The following is a 19,394-nucleotide window of genomic DNA, read 5'->3' on the forward strand; positions in this document are numbered from 1 at the left end:
CCCTGGTAACCTCAACCTGTCACTCTCACACCGTGCACTTCTGATCCCCAGCAACATGGTTACCCCTACAATTGAATTTTTTTTCCACGGATACTACACATTCCTTTGTCCCATGCCCTCTTGCGCACTTCTCACATCTCGGAATCTCCCTCCTATACAGAGCTGCAACATGACCAGAAGCATGGCATCTGAAACACCTTAGTGGGTGCGACACAAAAGCTCTCACTGGATAACTGACATATCCTAACTTAACTTCATCAGTTAAAGATTCTGCTTCAAAACTCAAACTGACAGACATTGTCTTCTCAGTTTCACCACCAAACGGCGGTGTCACTGACACAGGGGATCTTTCATTTGAGTTGCTCCACCTCAACACAATGCCACCCCAGTAATCATTCCTTTCAAAGGTGCCCTGCTCCAGAGTAAAGCAAGTCACAGGTCTTGTCCCTAAACCCGACACGAAACACCTGCTCGCTCTGGACAGAAGAAACACAGAAAATTATCTCTCCGAGCTACCTTCACAGATTTAACGTCTTTTCTACTCAGCCTGAGACTACATTTGGCTTGGCTGATCCATAAGGCAGAGATCAACTTTCTCCAAAATTGTGACTCTCACTGGGCCCGAATCATCCTTTGCGTGACCATTGGGGCGAGGCTTGGACTCTTGAGGTCTTCACCACGCCTGCCACCACAGGTAATTCCTCTTCACTCTCATCAGGTTCAATTTCTGAGCCATCAGAATACGCTTTCCCCAACACACATCTTCCCACTGCACTCTGCTCTTCTCCTTCATCGCTGTCCATAACCACGTCTATTTGTTCACCACGCTCACACCGTGCTTTCATCCGCTATATGGGCTCGTAGAACATGCACTGCTGGCCTTTTTCCAATACCCACCTTCTGTTCCTTAGCCCAATTTACTAATCTGCCAATCTCTGGCCTCTCCATGCTCGCAAAACGTGGGCCACTCTGCCCGCTTGTCGATGTCAACTTGTACGGTTTGGAAGTCCCAAAGGAAGAGCCAATAACATCTGTCGTGTCGTAAAGCGCAGGGAACTGAGCACTGTCAGATATATTAAAAAGTATATTTTTCTAAAATATTTCAGACACTGTCAACTTTCTGTGTGTGTGTGTGTGTGTTCAAAGTACAGTAATATGTTCTAAGTTTCAAGTGCACCCATGTTAATGGAATTAACAAGTAGATGTTGGTGCTTTCACAGCATCATCAATGTGTGGCAGTGTTGAATGATCTTGTAGTTTGGAATTGGCTATATTTGACTTCAAAATCAACATCAGCAATGTGCACCATTCAAATAAATACATTTACAGTTCATTTTTATTACAGTGGAAATCTTAAAGTACAGTAGCTATTAAATGTCAGAATAAAGTCAGTTGTTTGAGGGTCTCATCTGTTGGCCAGTGGTTTGTAGCCCATCTCTCCCTCTAGCTGCTCTGCAGTAAGTGCCCCCAGGAGAGGCTGACAGTCTGGGTTGAACACTGAATATGCGCTCAGTTCTCCTGGTTGACGTGCAGTTGGGCTCCGCAGCCCCTCGTACAGCCAGTAGAAGAGAGAGATAAGGAAGAAAGGCAACCCAAATTCCAGTTCGGCAAACAGCCCAAGTAGAACCAGCCAAAGCAACACCTTCAGCAAAATCAGATTTGTGAAAGCCAGTCGTTTCGAACCAAGCCATTGACCCAGATTGCTCTCCAGCAACCAGCCATCCTAAAAAAGGTGGGGAAAGATTAAATTAAATTAGCGAACAGTGACAAAATGGAATCGACGTGTATTACTAACGGACATCTACTTGACAAATAGGGCTGGTTTCCCAGACAGCATGCTCAATGAATCTCCAATTAAAGTTTTTATTAGTCCATGACTTGGTTTAAACTGTGTACGGGTAACCGGACCATAGTATTTTGAGTATTGCGTTTTAGCCTACCCCCCAATGTTTAGTCCTTGTAGCCTGAGCGACAGCAGAGATTGGATCTTCTGTAAACTCCTGTGTCTGCATCAGCTGTTGATGACTGGCAGCTGGCCAGGATCAAAGTGCTGCCACTGTCAGATGATGTTATGGGCTGCTTTTCGCTCTTCTTAGGAGCCACATCAGCCCTTCTTCGAGCTCTGAACTCTGAAAGCTTTTGCTCCATGTTGTAATCCACTCTTGAGTCATGCGGCAATGAAAGACTGCGCCGCAACATGTGCACGACAGATAGGAAAGAAAGTTACTGGTTACTGCCTTGGCTAGCTAGATTTTGAGCAGTCCTAACATGATTTTTCCTTTGAAATCCCGTCTTCTCAACCGCGGAAATATTGTCTAACATGTGTTTTCATGGTAATGCTCGAATTCAATGTTTCACTGTTACAGGAAGAATGAAATATTGTAAATCTCTTTCACTTTAGTTTGTTTCCTTTCCTGTTCAGCCAGGCGTACGTAATGACGTAATGGCGAGTCGTAAAGCGTCACTCCCCACCACCCAGCTGACAAGCAAAACATTTCTTGCTAAGCTGTTTGTATTTATTCAACTGCTATATTGTAAGTAACCAATACTGCATTTAATTGATTATGTAGGTATTTAATTGCGCATTCCAGAGTAACGTTAAAGATGGAATAGCTATGTAGCTTAACTAGATGCTGTCACCTAGCTAGCTTACCTAGCCACAACAGCTAACTAGCTTACTACAAGGATACAGTACTCATGTCAAACATCTCCATCCATAGTTCTGGATTCATTTGATAAAGCTAAATATATAGCTAGATAGATATGCCCCTTTATGCAGTTTTCCTATGTTTGTGTAAGTAATGGACACAGGAAAGTATTACTCACTGTACATAAACATGCAGAAGTTAGCTAACTAACGTTTTCTGAAATACACATTATTCATTGAAATATCTGCTCTTATATCACACCTTTTTTCCCAGACATATAATGGCCTCAGCTCCAGCCCAGCAGCCCACCCTCACTGTTGAGCAGGCCAGAGGTATGAACAGTCACATAATTGTGCCTTATCTAGGAAAGGAGATACCTTGTCAGTTGCAAAAGTTAATGCATTCAACTGAAATATGTCTTCTGCATTAACCCAATCCCTCTGAATCGGAGAGGTGTGGTGGGCTGCCTTAATCGATGTCCACTGTCCTGGGAGCAGTTGTTTGGGATTAACTGCCTTGCTCAAGGGCTGAATGAAATATTTTTTCCACCTTGCCAGCTCAGGGATTTGAACCAGTGGCTTTTTGGTTACTGGCCCAAATGCTCTTAATTGCTAGGCTACCTGCCACCCCACTCTATTACTAATGCCCGGTTGTGGCACAGATCTATTCACAATGCTCTTGTGTGTTGCAGTAGTGCTGAGTGAGGTCATCCAGGCCTTCTCTGTGCCAGAGAATGCAGCACGGATGGAGGAGGCACGGGAGAGTGCCTGCAACGACATGGGCAAGATGCTGCAGCTGGTGCTCCCTGTGGCCACCCAGATCCAACAGGAGGTCATCAAAGCGTATGGCTTCAACAACGAGGGAGAGGGTAAGAAGCCACTTTGTGAAACCAGTTCGATATAGGATAAAGGGATAGAGACAATCTATTGTCACTTTTCAGTGGCATTGATTTGTGTTTTGACTTTACACTTTTAACTTCATGTTCAGTTCAAGCTCTGTGAAATCATGGTAGTCATTGCTTATTTAAATTTTTCAGGTGTCCTTAAATTTGCCCGTCTGGTGAAGATGTATGAAACTCAGGACCCAGAGATAGCAGCCATGTCCATCAAACTGAAGTCTCTTCTCCTGCCTCCCCTGTCCACTCCACCCATAGGTGGTGCCATCACAGCTTCCTAGGAAACTCGCCTTGGTCTCTCAGAAGGGACATCTAAAAAATTTTTACTGGACTTGAAAATGTGTGTGCATTGTCAATTTCATAAAGTATCTCTTTTTTTTCAATCAATCATAGGAAAAAGTGAATTGGCTACCTTGGTAGATCACCCTGGGATAATGCACACAAATCAGACCTGTATTGGTTCAAATGAAAACAAAATGTCAGAATTGCAACCTCCAACCAGGATAGACAAATTTCATTCTTCAAAGTTTAGTTATTGCATTCCTGGATTTAAATGCAATACACCTGACAGCTAACTTAAATCCTTTGTTTATGAGTATTTGTTTTCCGTATTTATTTATTTTGCATTTTGTCTTAAGTCATTTATACCATAATTTACTGTTGGACCTTTTCAATCTGTCACTGCTGGATAAGAGTTAATACATGTAATAAAATGCTACTCAGATTTGTTGAAATTTTATTTTTTTAAAGTGAAAACAGCAACACACCAAGCAGATTAACACAAACTTTATTATTGCAGTAAGACTTTGGCAACTGTTTCTGTTATCATTCACAGTAAAACTCTTCGGGGAGTGGCACATGCCTCAATTTATACTTTGCACATACTGTACATCTCTCCTTCACACAAAGACAAACATTGTAGGATTCAGTCCTTATATGGCCACATTGAGGTTTTGTCTGATTTATAGAAGCAACAGACAATCCATTCCCATAACAGGAGAAATACCCCTCTGTTCATTAGTCCAACCTATGGCACTTGTTTTCATTCTACATTTAAAACATTGACTTAAAAATATTTTCAAACCAATAGTAGATTCAAAATATAACTAATTATAAACTGGGTGGTTCGAACCCTGTATGCTGATTTGGCTGAAAGCCATGGTATATCAGACAGTATACCACGGGTATGACAAAACATTTATTTTTACTGCTCTAATTACATTTGTAACCAGTTTATAATAGCTATAAGGCCCCTCAGGGGTTTGTGATATATGGCCAATATACCACGGCTAAGGGCTGTGTCCTAGCACTCCGTGTTGCGTTGTGCCTAAGAACAGCCCTTAGCCATGGTATATTGGCCATACCACACCCCCTCGGGCCTTATTGCTTAATTAGACAGTTCTGTATATACATTTCCTCAAAAGGCAGTCACTCTTGGTTGATCCCGGTTGTGATGCAGCGCCACTAAATGAACTCATTCAAGTCATCTGGCTCCTCTTTGTGCTTTGAGTTGAGGTTCATAGACATTAGAATACTACTTATGGCTACATAAATATCCCAACATTTCTAAGCAAATAAAGTCTGATAAAGAATGTGAAACATGGCAGAGTGTGTCCACAAAATAAAAATCTTCCAGTTAAAAACTGATTTCCTATTGTTGATAAAGTGCTTAAATAAAAAGGCATTAGAATAAGTGCAACAAAGAACAACAGTTGCACCCAAAGTGATAAACTTGAAGTCTGATACATTTTCCTGGTGCAATTTGTCTAGAATATACTGTACTCCTCAGATAGTCACATCCACAATTTCCTCATTTATGGTGCTGCTTGTGTTCTCATATTCAGTGCAATCACCGTGAAATTTAACAAAAGAACAGCTCTCAGCCTAAAACCCTCACTTCCATCCACAGTGCACCTACAACCAATGGCCGACAGCAGGAGTCCACACGGAGAGTGAAGCTGAAGTAGAAATCATTTCCAACAGTTGTCCTACAATCCCTAGTGGTGCGTCAGTCAATTCAGCCAATCAGCTGTCTCAGTTCAGTTCATGATGCAAGAAAAGGAACCAGACTGGTGGTGGCGGACCAGTTAGATGTCGAGTTTGGGAGGGAAGCCAGAAGGAAAATGACCTCACATCTCAAAGTGACGAAACATGCTTTCAACGTACCCCAGGACCCTCTGCCAGTCGGGCCCACCTGGTCTCAGCATCTCTTCCACAGTCTGTCAAGCAAATAAAAACCCTCTGTTAAAAGACAAGCTTACACTCAGCTGTACCCTCAGCTCTACAAGGACAACTGCTACTCACGTAAAAAAAAAAAGTGGGAACTGAGAAGCATTACCATGACCATACTCATAAGAACAGGACATCTACCATTCTACTCACAAGTCAAGCTCTTTTAAAACATATATATATATTTTAAGTTTCTTTCCCAACAACTTTCATGGAATGTTTAAATTTGGGTCTCACCAGTGTGGATGTGATTCCTACACTTCCCCCAGTCTGGAAGGCAAGGCCCAGGTTCTCACTCTGCACAGAACAAAACATGTAGGTGTGAATAAGGTTACTAAAACAGTTTGTATATTGTGTGAACTATGGAGTCGTATATGTGAATGCATTTCTCTTACCTTGTCTCCTGGGCTGAGACTGCTGTATGGTATGTGTGTGGGTAGATAGGTGTGGTACACAGCACAAAAAGCCAGACCGTCCTCCCAGCTGCTGCTGAAGTTGGTGATCTCAATATTCTATAAAAAAAAATCCAAAATAGAGGATTGTCTTGTATTGGTCAGATAAGGCGACCAATGGTTTGGTAAATGTGAATGGTACTTTTCTTTGCTAGTTCTGACCTTGTAGCCCTGGGTGCGGCTTTGACACCAGCGCAGGAGTGAGTTCCGCCTGGAGCCTCCATGACGTCGCAGCAGCATGCTGAAACCATCCTGAGGTCTGGAAGGTGGATAACAGACAAATGTTATAGCTAGGTAGAAGGCTTTATTTGGGCATATTTCTTATGTTTCTTTAGAGGGCCTGTCCAATCACCTGAACGAGGACAGTGGGTCTGCGTTCTGGTCCTCCTCCTGTTTTTCTGCTAGACGTTAGCAATTAGTTAAGAGCATAGTAACTTTACACACATAGCAAAATGCACTATACACATTCAAAAGCAAACAGTTATGTTTGAACTCAAAGTATAATGTAGGTGTAGATTCAATGAACACACTTGTATAGAAGCTGGACCAGGTGTCCTGTGTTTGCAGTATGCGGTCCATCCTTCTCCCTTTGACTGGCTCTTCTTTCTGGTAAGAGATAGAGGAGTAGTGGCTATAGAATGCATGACTGTTTCCAAATTGGTCAGAAAATGACCCTTGAATTTCAAGTCCAGACTAAGACTATACACTGTATATGCACTATACAAAACACACTCATATAAACACTGAACAAAAAATATGAACGCAACAAGTGTTGGTCCCATGATTCATGAGCTGAAATAAATTCCAGAAATGTATTTTCTTTGCAAAGATAATTCATCTACCTGAAAGGTGGGGCATATCAAGAAGCTGATTAAACACTATTACACAGGTGCACCTTGTGCCGGGGACAATAAAAGGCCACTTTAAAATGTGCAGTTTTGTCACACAACACAATGCCACAAATGTCTCAAGTTGAGGGAGCGTGCAATTGGCACACTGACTGCAGGAAAGCTGTTGCCAGAGAATTTAATGTTCTCTACCATAATCAGCCTTAAAACGTTGTTTTGGAGATTTTGGCAGTACGTCCAACTGGCCTCACAAGCGCAAACCACGTGTAACCATGCCAGCCCAGGACCTCCACATCTGGCTTCTTCGCCTGTGGGGTCATCGGAGCCCAGCCACCCAGACAGCTGATGAAACTCTGGGTTTGCACAAACGAAGAATTTGTGCACAAACTGTCATAAACCATCTCAGGCATGCTCATCTGTGTGCTCGTCGTCCTCACCTGACTGCAGTTCGGCATCATAACCGACTTAAGTGGGCAAATGCTCACTTTCGCTGGCTATTGGAACGCTGGAGATGTGCTCTTCACAAATGAATCCTGATTTCAACTGTACCGGGCAGATAACAGTATGACAGCATGTGGGCGAGCGGTTTGCTGATGTCAACGTTGTGAACAGAGTGACCCATGGTGGCGGTGTGGTTATGGTATGGGCAGGCATAAGCTACAGACAACGAACACAATTACATTTTATCAATGTCAATTTGAATGCACAGAGATACCGTGACGAGATCCTGAGGCCCATTGTCGTGCCATTCATCTGCCACCATCACCTTATGTTTCAGCATGATAATGCACGGCCCCACGTCGCAAGGATCTGTACACAATTCCTGGAAGCTGAAAATGTCCAAATTCTTCCATGGCCTGCATACTCACCAGAATATGTCACCCATTGAGCATGTTTGGGATGCTCTGGATCGACGTGTACGACAGCGTGTTCCAGTTCCCGTCAATATCCAGCAACTTCGCACAGCTATTGAAGAGTGGGATAACATTCCACAGGCCACAATCAAAAACCTAATCAACTCTATTGCGAAGAAGATGTGTTGTGCTGCATGAGGCAAAATGGTGGTCACACCAGACACTGACTAGTTGTCTGATCCATGCCTAATTTTTTTAAAAGGGTGTCTGTGACCAACAGAAATTTGTATTCCCAGTCATGTGAAATCCATAGATTAGGGTTCAATTAATTTATTTAAACTGATTGATTTCCTTATATGGACTGTATAAAATAAAGTATTTAATCTATTTTAGAATAAGGCTAACACGTAACAAAATGTTTTGGTGCCCTTCCCCAGATCTGTGCCTCGACACAATCCTGTCTTGGAGCTCTATGGACAATTCCTTTGACCTCATGGCTTGGTTTTTGCTCAACTGTGAGACTTTATATAGACAGGTGTGTGCCTTTCCAAATAATGTCCAATCAATTAAATTTACCACAGGTGGACTCCAATCAAGTTGTCGAAACATCTCAAGGATGATCAAAAGAAACAGGATGCACATGAGTCTCTCATAGCAAAGGGTCTGTAAATAATATATACATGTATGTTTTTTTATTTGTAATAAATGTGAGAAATTTTAAAAACCTGTTTTCGCTTCGTCATTATGGGGTATTGTGTGTAGATTAATGAGGACATTTATTTATTTAATACATTTTAGAATAAGGGTGTAACATAACAAAATGTGGAAAAAGACAAGAGGTCTGAATACTTTCCTAATGCACTGTATACCTCAAATACCTTGTACCCCTGCACATTGATCTGGTACTGGTACTCCCTGTATATAGCTTCATTTTTGTGTATTTTATTCCTCGTGTTACCAATTTATTTATTATATATTACTCTGCATCATTGGAAAGAGCTCGCAAAGCAAACATTGCAGGGTAAAGTCTACACCCGTTGTATTCGGTGCATGTGACAAATAACATGAGATTTGAAACCATTGCAAAGAGATTAGATATTCCCAAAAACAAACGTGTTGGTTGAATACAATCATTACCTTGCATAGAGGCAGTGTTGTACTAGTGGTGGTCTGGGAGCTACCCTTCTGTGCAGGGAGAGAGTCCGTGGGCAGGGGAAGTCGAGAGAGGCTCCTGAAACAGATAAGATAGGACTTAGTTGAAACAGATACATGTAGGACACTGGTGTCTATATAGCATGGCCTTGCGCAGAGGTCAACCCTTGCTAATACAGAGACACAGGCTAGCTTTCATCAAATATGAGACTGCTTTCAAAAATAATAGTTGTGTCAAAGGGACAGGCTCCAGGTAACAGATTCTCAACCCCCAAATTGCTGGTGCAGTGGTCACCAACCTTTTCTGAGTCAAGATAATTTTCTGAGTCAAAAAAGTTGAGATCTACCACTCAAATTAAATAAATAAATAACATGACTTAAAATGTAAGCCTATGCAACATTGACCAATTAAAATCAGTTCTGTAGCAATGATATGTGTGCAGTAAGATAACGGCCCAATTCATTATCACTGCATACTGGCTAGGCTTGAATTGCCCTGCAAATGTCGTTCTTCTCAGACCATTTTGAAATTATATGTCAAAAAAAAAAAGTTAGGTATTTGATCACATTGGTAGTGGTAATAAATCATTTGTTGTATTACATGTGAGGCACAGCTGAGTGACCAATTAGCTTTTTCATTTTATTTACTGGACTGATGGCCTGCATCTCATGGTCAGTCCGAGTCACCATCCCTTCTCTCTTCCTCTAAACAAAGGGTTGACAGAGCTGAATAACAACTTAAAACCTGAACTTACTCATACTGAATACAGCAAAGAGCTGCTGTTTCTGAGTCTCTCTCTAGACATGGCTATAAAAGTTTTGAAATCTCACATCATGAACTTTGGTGTGCGTTCGACACTTCTTCACAGTCAAAGAAACTGTGCAGACACTGATCTGAGCAGACTGGCCAGCAGTAGGAATATAAGTACACGTGTTTTGCTCTCTGGGCTTGCCAGGTAGGCTGTGTTCTACCATCAGACACATGAAATGGTTCAAAATGGGAACACTTTGCATTCTCGGCGCTATGGCTCCTGAATCAAGTGCATCTACTACCAACAGTGCAAAACAAATAAAATTGAAAAAAATAGGGATGCAAGGCTTTATCGTTGTTTTTTTTACAGAAGTGAGTAACGGGGAAGGCCTTGGCGATCGACCGGTTGGTGACCAGATGCTAGTGCATCATACTAATATGATGAGGCTCTCACCTGGAACGCTCTGACATCATCACGATCCTCCGTGGATCTCTTAAGCCGCACCCCTTCTCTCCAGCTGCAACCAAATTCCGTAGGTACGTCTCCGCCACCCCCTTCCCTTTGAGCAGGTTCTCCCCTCCACTAACAAGCTCCTCAGGAGACTGCCCTCCCATCTTAACATCCACTCCCTCACTATTTATTATTTTCTCTCCTTCCACTTCCCTTTCAGAATCCTCTCTTTCCTCCCCATCCAGAGCCTCCACCGCATTTATGTCTTCACCAGTGTCTTCACCAGCCGGCCTCTCTTCTGTGTCTCTTCCCTCCATCTCTCTGTGACTGTGTGAGTCCTTCCCTCTCTCTGTCTGCATGCGTCTCAGTGTCTCCAGCTCAGCCATGGTACGTTGGTGTTCCAGGGTGAGATTAGACAGTCTGTGACAGGCCTCTCCGTGTTCAGCACTCAGGCTCTCCAGTTCCCTGTCTGTGTCCTGCTGTCTGCAGTGGGCCTGGGCCAGCTGGCCCTCCAGTTCCCCGTGGCTCTCTCTGAGCGTACCCAGAGTCTCCTCCGCCTCCATGCGCAGCCGGTCGGCCACAGACACCGCCACCTGCAGATCGCACTGGAACTGGTGCCACTCAGCTCGCTCAGTCTGCCAGAGAGCAAGAAATAGTAATTGAGAGTGAGAGTGAGACAACCAGACAGATTGAGAGACAGACCGAGAGAGACAGACTTAAATATTCGGTACACTCAAACTAGAGCCATACATTTGTGCGGAGAACTTAAGAGTCAGTTGACTCATTGTATCAGGAAATACAGGGTACAAAACATTACGAACACCTTCCTAATATTGAGTTGCACCCCCCTTTGCCCTCAGAACAGCCCAAATTCGTCAAGGCATGGACTCTACAAAGAGTCGAAAGCGTTTCACAGGGATGCTGGCCCATGTTGACCTCAATGCTTCCCACAGTTGTGTCCACCTGGCTGGATGCCATTTGGGTGGTGGACCGTTCTTGATACACACAGGAAACTGTTGAGTGTGAAAAACCAAGCAGACCTGCAGTTCACACTCAAACCGGTGCGCCTGGAACCTACTTCCACACCCCGTTCAAAGGCACTTAAATCATTTGTCTTGCCCATTCACCCTCTGAATGGCACACACACACAGTCCATGTCTCAATTGTCGAGGCTTAAAAAAAAACTTTAACTAGTCTCCTCGCCTTCATCTACACTGATTGACGTGGATTTAACAAGGGACATCAATAACGGCTCATAGCTTTCACCTGGTCAGTCTGTCACGGAAAAAACAGGTGTCATTTTATCATTTTACATCTAGGCCAGCAGACAGACATGCATGCTGCCACATGTAGCAGAAAATCAATAGCGCTGTTGATACAGTCTACAGTAAACATGTCGAAATCAGGGATTTTGCATTGGTCAAAAGAAGAATTCATTCAGGTGAACATTTCAACAAAGTATGCCAGGAATCCTTGCAATGTTCCCTGTGTACAGTTAGTCACAGTAATCTAGAGAGAGGGACAACCTCCCATACTGTATGTCAGGACCACCCCACTGCTTATCACTGGCTCATTTACAGTAGCTGTTGCACCGTGTTTGCAGATGGTGGAGGCCGACTGTGATATTCTCAAACAGAACACTTCTAGAAAAAAAGTCAAAGCCAGGTCACATTTTTGAACCACTGATAAAAGGTTGCTTAGGTTAGCACACATATTGAGAAACCCTGCCACAAACACTGTGACTTGCCTGAACATTTGCCTTACTTACCGCTGGAATGAAATCCCAAGTCTTAGGGCTTGATTAAATCGTATTGAGGAAGACATGTACAGGGTGGTTGAACTTTTAACCTCTAGAAGTCTAAGCCGTTGGCACAAAACTACCTCTGTGCTTCCATTCATTTGTATGCGTTACCTTCAGACGAGTCCTTCGTGGCGGTCGCAGAGCAAAACGGAGAACATCGTGTTTCGTGAGAGTCTCCCCTTTCCATAGACAGGTTATAACAGTTTGTAGGCCGTGAGAAGAAAGATTTTCAGGATGTCTCATGGTCAGACAAACACCACTGTAGCTCGGCCACCTTCCACCGCAGAGGCGCAAGGCCGACATAGGCAGTTGTGGTGGATTGAGATGCAGTCCATGCAAAATATATATACAGTATATATCTCTCTACCTTAAACTGCCAGATTTTGATGGGGATTTCTTTATTATGTTACTTAGATTGACGCACGGGTGAGTCGATCGACTCTTAAAAGGCAACGTTTCCGCTTTCGTGGAGACGGCATTCACGGTAAACGCTGCATATGTCGGCTCAATCGGAAATCACCTTCATATTTCAATCACGCTATACTGCGGATCTTCCGCGATACCGATTGAGTCGAGCCCTAAAACGGCTAACAGAGCACAACACTGGGTAGAGAAGGGAAAACACAATCCACTTCAAAGTAATATGGATATATTGGAGTCTGTGTGTGTGTGGTCTTTGAAACGATTGTGTCTGCAGTGCTGAGGGAGAGACGGAGGGAATGCAGTGGGGAAGAGAAGGGAGGAGCGTCTGACTCACCCTCAGTGTGTCCTTCAGGCTGCGCATCTCCTCGACCAGCACCTCTCTCTCCACCATCAACCGCCTCAGCAGCTCTGACACACACACACACACACACACACACACACACACACACACACACACACACACACACGTACTATAAGGACATGTATGCACACACTGTTAAGTTGAGACAAGACAAACAATTGGGTTACAACGATTGGGTTACTACGGCCATGCAGATGTGGAGACCTTACCGGCTGCTCCTGCTGGCGCGTCCAGGCCGGGACTGAGCCCCAGTGTGGACCTGTGATGTTCCAGCAGGTTCAGCAGAGCCAGGGCCATCTCCTCCCTAGCCCTCTCCGGCCCTGCCTGGGGCTCCAGCCCACTGTCCCGGTCCTGCCAGCTCTGCTCCAAAGGGCTACGATCCGACGGAGACTCTTGGGCTGGGGACACAGGGCTGCTGCTGTGGTTGTTGTGGCTGCTGGAGCACCTCCCCGGTCGCCTTTCACCGTCCATTTCCACCCCTGTTCCCTGCGTCGATGCACCACTCTCTAGGCTAATCACAGCCCATTCTGGCGGGACGGACAGCGTGTGGCTCCAATTGGAGTTGGTGGAGGGGGAAGCTCCACCCTGGCAGACGATACCTCCAGTAGCCCCAGAGGACGGTGTCCCCTGCTGCAGCAGCTGAGCCGCGGCTGGAGCCAAGGCCAGAGCTGCAGCCAGGTCAGAATCAGAGGGGGAGGAGGGAGGAGTGTGGAACAGATCTAAATGAGACCCTGGAAAGAGAGAGAGGGTGGAGAGTGGAGAGGGGGAGATTAAAGAAATATGAGAAAGGGGAAAGGAGAGTAGGGAGGAGCAGAAAAGAGAGCGAGAGCGAGACAGAACTGCTGTCCTAAGCTATTTTCTAGTCTATAAAAACTACATAGGAGACCAGAGTTGGGTGTGGCTATAGCAGGATGCCTGCACTTTGATGCAGAATATGCATGTATAAACAGTCAATGCCCTTCCTCTCTCTCACACAGTCCTTGGTAGGCTGATAGACACGGCAGAGCCTGTCTTTCATTAACAGACACTCATTTCCCCAAGTGGCCATATCTGGAGACTTACTCCCTCACTGAATTTAGACGCCGCATCTCTTGCTGCTTGTAGTCAATTGATTTACATTCGAAACACATCCACTATGTCAAACTCTACTGCATATTCACAAACACACACACACACACACAACCACCCCCTAAGCCTCTAGTGTCTCATGTTCCCCCTCCCTGTCGTTGTGTTGGGCAGCAGAATTCTGCAGACTCATTATTCAGCTAGCACAGCCTGATGTATTGCATGTGCCTGGCGGTGGGCACACAGTATCCAGGGAGCTATTCCCACAGTCTGAGTCGGTTTCCAGCCTACTGAGACCAGATAGGAAGGATAGGAACGGCCAGGGTTTTAAACAAGTGTTTAGGGGAGGAAGTGTATGTGTGTGTGTGTGTGTGTGTCAGAAAAAGTCAGCAATGCTACAATAGAGAATCACAGGTAGACAGATCGAGAAGGGGAGGCATAAAAGATCATGAGCAAATTGTGTAGGAGTACAAACAGCTTGAAAGGAAATATTGTAGAAACAGGAAGAGAAGGTTCTAATCAGAGTTACTGTCAGAGTTTAATATAATGGCGTGACAATGAGAGAGAGTGTGTGTGTACGTTCATGTAGGGAACCTGTAGGGCCATGGTCGTCCTTGCCAGCGACGTTACCCATGATGCAGCAGGTGCAGAGTGGAAGCAACGTGACTATGTATCCCAGCGCCCCTCGCTCTCCCCTCCGGTGCTCTCTCTTGGATCCGCCGCAGAGTGGACAGGGAGTAATACACCTAGAAGTACAGCGAATGCTCAGTCCACAAATCTAATAACACAAGTATGGCTAACACTGCTAAATTCTCCTTTAATGGAGCAGGTACCCTCTGACTACAGTGGCAAACCATGTTTGTTGACTAGTGATCTAGAGCAATGACCCATACTTAAAATGCTGCAAGCTAATTGAGCACAGGGATGACTGCTGGGATGTGCATATCCCTGCAGGATGTTCAACATCATCGTGTCCAGTGTAGCATTAGATTAATCATACAAGTAGGTGATTGAAAGAGAACCTGACAGTTCCCCTTGGGTTTCATGTGGAATTAATAGGTTGCCTGATCAATGGAAAGACAGCTGCTTAGGTTTTTCCACGGGTGTGTGTGGTCTTGCAGAAGAAATGCCTGCTGAATACAAGTGTCTAATTGTTAGGCATGGCAATAAGGCTACAGTAAAACTCTGAACAGAGAGCAGATTCTGAATGAAAGAAACCCTGATATGATGTACAGAACTCGGTTCTGTACAAGGCTAGGCTATAAGAGAGAGGGATATGCAATAACAAGACACAGAAATGCACATACTATTTGCGTATATCCCTGCATAAAACAATATCGCTGTGCGGGGCTGCTGGAATCTGGCAAACACCGTAGGCTATTGCAATGCAATCAACCACCCACCTTGATATCCCCACGTACCGCCCGATAAAATACTCCAGTTGTCTCTCTTTTTCTGCCTCACCGCATTTTTCTCCGTTTACCTCTATTTCTGTTGCTTCAATAATCAGAGACAGGCTTGAGGCTGTTTTCTGCTGTTGTTGAAACGCGAGTGCAGGGGAGAGCCGGATACACGACAGAGCGGTCCAAGATAATGTTGGTTGGGTCTTGCTAGGAACTCGATTCTAATGCGGCAAACTGGGAAAAGAAAAGGGCTGGACTAAGCTGCTCCGTGCAAGGTAGCCTACTGTCCTTCTGCGAAAAGTTGTATCCCAGAGCTCAGGCTCATTTATTTCCCTGGGAATGTGTTTATAAATATGTCCAAGTTTAGAGTGGTTGAGAGAGGAGGATATCATGAATTGTGATGTAATTCTAGGTTGAGAATGACAATGCAGTCCAGGGATGCCTGCAACCTGGTCTCGTGGATTTTAAACATAGTAAATGTAAATCCGAGACACTCAAATAAGTATATGTTACGTTAGGGTATAGGCTCGGGCGGTATACCCTAGCCTATACCATTTACCGTATTTGGAAATAGCCACATGATGGTTTTTCAATATCGTCAATACCTTTGAAAGTATTTATTTTACGTCTTTCAATACATTTTTATATTTATAGCCACTTTAAGTAAATACCTGCAGTCAATTTGTGCAATACATAGAAGATGAAGCAGATCACGTTCTTCATTTCACCTGTCACATTATTTTACATTATGAAGCTTACCTTATTTCCCCAGAACAGTTGAGCCAGTCAAGTGTGTGTTTATAAATAGCACAAAGAGAGAAAGCGGGAGCAGGTAAATCCCGATGTGTATTGACAGCGGTTGCGTTTTAAATTATAAACCAACAGTGTTGTTTTTTTTCTTCAATAAAGTATCAGGGACGTGCAACTATAGTTTTCCTTCACAGAAAATACATTAGTGAAACACATTCGGCAGAAAATAGCTTCATTTTCATCAGATGACAACAGAAGTGCAACGCTATTTGGCTGACAGCCACACAAGTAAATGAGTTTACAATGAAAAAGCAAGGTATTTTTTTGCAAAAACGATGCATGGCCATCATGTTAATCATAGAAATAATGTAGCCAGCTACATGTCCTTATGTTCAATTTAAAGTTAATCTTGCATTTTACAGGAGAAAATTAGGCTGGCTTCACGGAGAGTATCTACACATCAGTCAGAACACTGATAGAATACCCGATTGTGAACTGAAGCACAAAATTAATCTGATGCAGAGCAGAAATGTCAATGGTGTACCAGCTAAATTGCAGTGGTCTGAAGGGATAGGCCCGTTCTATGCATTATATTTCTATGATTGAAATGACACCCACCCTGTATTCAAGAGTATGCTGTCTCAATTGATGATGGGCACAACACAAAAATAAAGGTCTAAACTACAGCGTTTGTGAAAATGAGAAGAGAAAAAAATACATTTCTTTCAGGTTTTAATGTCAATTAACTTTTTCTCTAGAAGTCATAGAAAAGTTTGACAATCCTGTTTTATAAGCTTTCAAATTATATCAATATTTTTTCAGCGAAGAAGAGATCGACATCTTATGGTAGGGTGGGTTCGCAAAATGGGTCATTCATGGCATTCAGGTCCAAAAAGTCACTTTCTGACCACTTCCACTATGGGCAAGCATGTATGAAAGGTTTCGTTCAAATCAAAAGGGTGCAGTCAGAAAGTGATTGAAAGCATATGGAACGACCCAGGTATGGCAGAGCAGGTAGGCTAAACATTAGGCTATAGAATAGAATAACTTTATTTTTCCAGAAGGTACTTCACTTCTTCTTTAAGAAATTCTGCACGTCTTTTGTCAGTGATGAACCAAGGGGCCTATAGGATTCCCGAGGGGCTCAATGAACTTTCAAGGAGTCCCTGACAATATGGTTGCGTTCCACATCATCGACTGTGCAGTCCGACACCATATTGCTATGAAATATGTAGTCAAATACCTATACAGGCGTTGTAAGATCTGACATGTCAGCAACGCCTGGGCAAAGGAACGCACCCATGATGTGGTTAGCTCACCTGATATGTAAAATACATATCCAAGCGTTGTAAGATCTGGCATGCATAAGCAACATCGGAGCAGGGGGACACAACCATTAGCTCTACTACCACGGCAAACTAATAACCAGACCTACTGTATCATCACGTTCAAAACTTCAAAAGTAGGGTTTTCGAGACTATAGAGAGGATGGCTGCTGACCATAGGTCTAGAGCTGTAACGATTGTCGTCGGGAGAAGGGGAAGAGGACCAAAGAGCAGCGTGGTACATATTCATAATGATTTTAATAAAGATGAATACTGGAACAAAAACGACACACTAACAGTTCTGCAAGGTGCAACAAAAACACTAAGCAGAAAATAACGACCCACAAATCATAGTGGGAAAACAGGCTACCTAAGTATGGTTCTCAATCAGAGACAACGATCGACAGCTGCCTCTGATTGGGAACCAGACCATTCCAAACACAGAAATACAAAACCTAGAACAAAAACCTAGAATGCCCACCCCAACTCACGCCCTGAACAAACTAAAACAGAGACCTAAAAAAGGAACTAAGGTCAGGACGTGACAAGAGCCGGAGAGAGAGGGTTGCAGACTTATGACTTGGGAGGAATGAAAGCGTATTATTCCAGACAGCTTTAACTCTGAAATAATACACAATGGATCCTTCGCTAAGCCCTACCCCCGTGTTTACTGTTGGAACCTCAGGAAAACATTTCCCGTGGAAACCCCATTCCCCATTCAAAGTACTGGAGGAAAAAACCCTACAATGATCTCAAAATGTGTTTTAAAGGGTTGTATCATTTGCTTCATGTGTGGCACCCCTAAAGATGGCATATAGAATCCCAAAGAACCATTTTCTTTAATCATGAAACTACCAGAGCTCCATGAAGGGGAATAAGTTACAGAATCAAGTGGGAATTGGAAACATACTGGGATGGGGGAGAGTAAAAGTGCATAACAGCAATTATTATTTTTTTAAACATGTTTTTTCAAGTTTATTTTCAAATGGTAAAAGCACATGAACACAGACACCATTTCCATTTACCTCCAGGGGTCCCCACCTTCACAACCTAAAAAACCTATAGGCATTATATAGGCATTAGGCATTTTAACGTCTACAGTGCCTTCAGAAAGTATTCTCACCCCTTGACTTTTTCCACATTTTGTTGTGTTACAAGTGGGATTAAAATGGATTTCATTGTCATGTTTTTGTCAATGATCTACACAAAATACGCACTAATGTCAAAGTGGAAGAATAAATCTAAGGGTGGGTTGCACCAACATGTTTTAAATTTATCTAGGATTAGAGCTAATCTAGGTTTTGTAAATCTATGTTTATAATTCATCAAAGATGTGTCGCACCACTTAATTTTAAATCTGGATCAGTAAATCTATGATTACCGGTTTTAAACTATGATTAGTGACATGTTACACCAATATAAGAGGTATTTTGTGAGTTGAAACGGAGTAGCTAGCCAATTTGACAAATGAGGCCAGAAAGTTGCTGTTCCTTGATAAAATAATAACAATGTAACATTAGAACTACTGCAACTCCATCGTGAAAGATTCTCATGGGTTGTTTGATTTGAAATAAAATCCATTATTTGCCAGTACTAGACAGAAAACTAATTCGTTAGCTAATGTTAGCTCATGTAGCTAGCTAGTTTATAAACCAAGTTAGATAGCATAAAATATGATTTATTATTGTCACTACTTAATGTTATTTATCCACTTATGATTTGTCCGTTAGCCACCTGATCATGGCACTTCAAAAAAGTAACCGTTTCTCCGCTTCGGAAAAAAAACTATTGTCGGAGCTGGAGGACTATAGTAACGTAACTGTTACTGGAGAATAAAAAGACAGACAACACAACTGTCAAAAAGAAGGAAAGACACATAGGCCATTTTATGCGACAGACGTAATGGATCAACACGGATTAAAGAAAAGAGGGGGACCCAAATAGGTAGAAAGCGTGCTGCAGCAGAGGAGAGGCAGGGGCAGGGTC

At 43.3% G+C, this 19,394-nt stretch overlaps 3 protein-coding genes across 16 annotated transcripts; 1 reads left to right on the plus strand and 2 right to left on the minus strand.

Annotated features, from left to right (window-relative positions):
- Window positions 1–1,318: 1,318 nt before the first annotated feature.
- LOC110529808 (SAYSvFN domain-containing protein 1) lies at window positions 1,319–2,199 on the minus strand. The gene is given in 3 exon segments (XM_021612356.3): window positions 1,319–1,723; window positions 1,941–2,006; window positions 2,008–2,199. Coding segments are annotated over 3 exon segments (576 nt in total). The 3' UTR covers window positions 1,319–1,405.
- On the plus strand, window positions 1,621–4,267 carry grcc10 (gene rich cluster, C10 gene). 3 transcript variants are annotated; one of them, XM_090243210.1, is made up of 5 exons: window positions 1,621–1,732; window positions 2,423–2,534; window positions 2,922–2,980; window positions 3,340–3,516; window positions 3,685–4,267. In XM_090243210.1, exons 3-5 carry the CDS (start codon window positions 2,929–2,931, stop codon window positions 3,822–3,824), a joined length of 369 nt encoding a protein of 122 aa, XP_090099336.1. In that variant the 5' UTR covers window positions 1,621–1,732; window positions 2,423–2,534; window positions 2,922–2,928; the 3' UTR covers window positions 3,825–4,267. The 3 variants fall into 3 exon arrangements, with proteins under 3 accessions (XP_090099336.1, XP_021468032.3, XP_021468033.3); XM_021612357.3 differs by lacking the exon at window positions 1,621–1,732 and adding an exon at window positions 2,226–2,333; XM_021612358.3 differs by lacking the exon at window positions 1,621–1,732 and adding an exon at window positions 2,248–2,333 and having other exon boundaries at window positions 3,343–3,516.
- A 47-nt stretch (window positions 4,268–4,314) lies between these two features.
- On the minus strand, window positions 4,315–16,575 carry LOC110529806 (uncharacterized). 12 transcript variants are annotated; one of them, XR_016497748.1, is made up of 13 exons: window positions 15,334–15,553; window positions 14,525–14,676; window positions 13,075–13,596; window positions 12,839–12,912; window positions 10,284–10,915; window positions 9,064–9,157; window positions 7,942–8,038; window positions 6,755–6,830; window positions 6,577–6,622; window positions 6,387–6,483; window positions 6,168–6,284; window positions 6,010–6,069; window positions 4,315–5,762 (listed from the first exon to the last, which is right to left on the minus strand). XR_016497748.1 is itself a non-coding variant. In XM_090243208.1 (13 exons), the coding sequence occupies exons 3-13, from the start codon at window positions 14,562–14,564 to the stop codon at window positions 5,673–5,675; spliced, it is 1,848 nt and encodes a 615-aa protein (XP_090099334.1). In that variant the 5' UTR covers window positions 14,565–14,676; window positions 14,953–15,060; window positions 15,334–15,687; the 3' UTR covers window positions 4,315–5,672. The 12 variants fall into 12 exon arrangements, 10 of the variants coding, with proteins under 10 accessions (XP_090099334.1, XP_090099331.1, XP_090099335.1 ...); XR_016497747.1 differs by having other exon boundaries at window positions 14,510–14,676; window positions 15,334–15,450; XM_090243208.1 differs by lacking the exon at window positions 7,942–8,038 and adding an exon at window positions 14,953–15,060 and having other exon boundaries at window positions 15,334–15,687.
- Between the last annotated feature and the right edge of the window lie 2,819 nt (window positions 16,576–19,394).

The sequence above is a fragment of the Oncorhynchus mykiss genome, chromosome 8, assembly GCF_057628025.1.
Source record: "Oncorhynchus mykiss isolate SJ-2025 chromosome 8, ASM5762802v1, whole genome shotgun sequence".
Classification (NCBI taxonomy): Eukaryota; Metazoa; Chordata; class Actinopteri; order Salmoniformes; family Salmonidae; genus Oncorhynchus; species Oncorhynchus mykiss.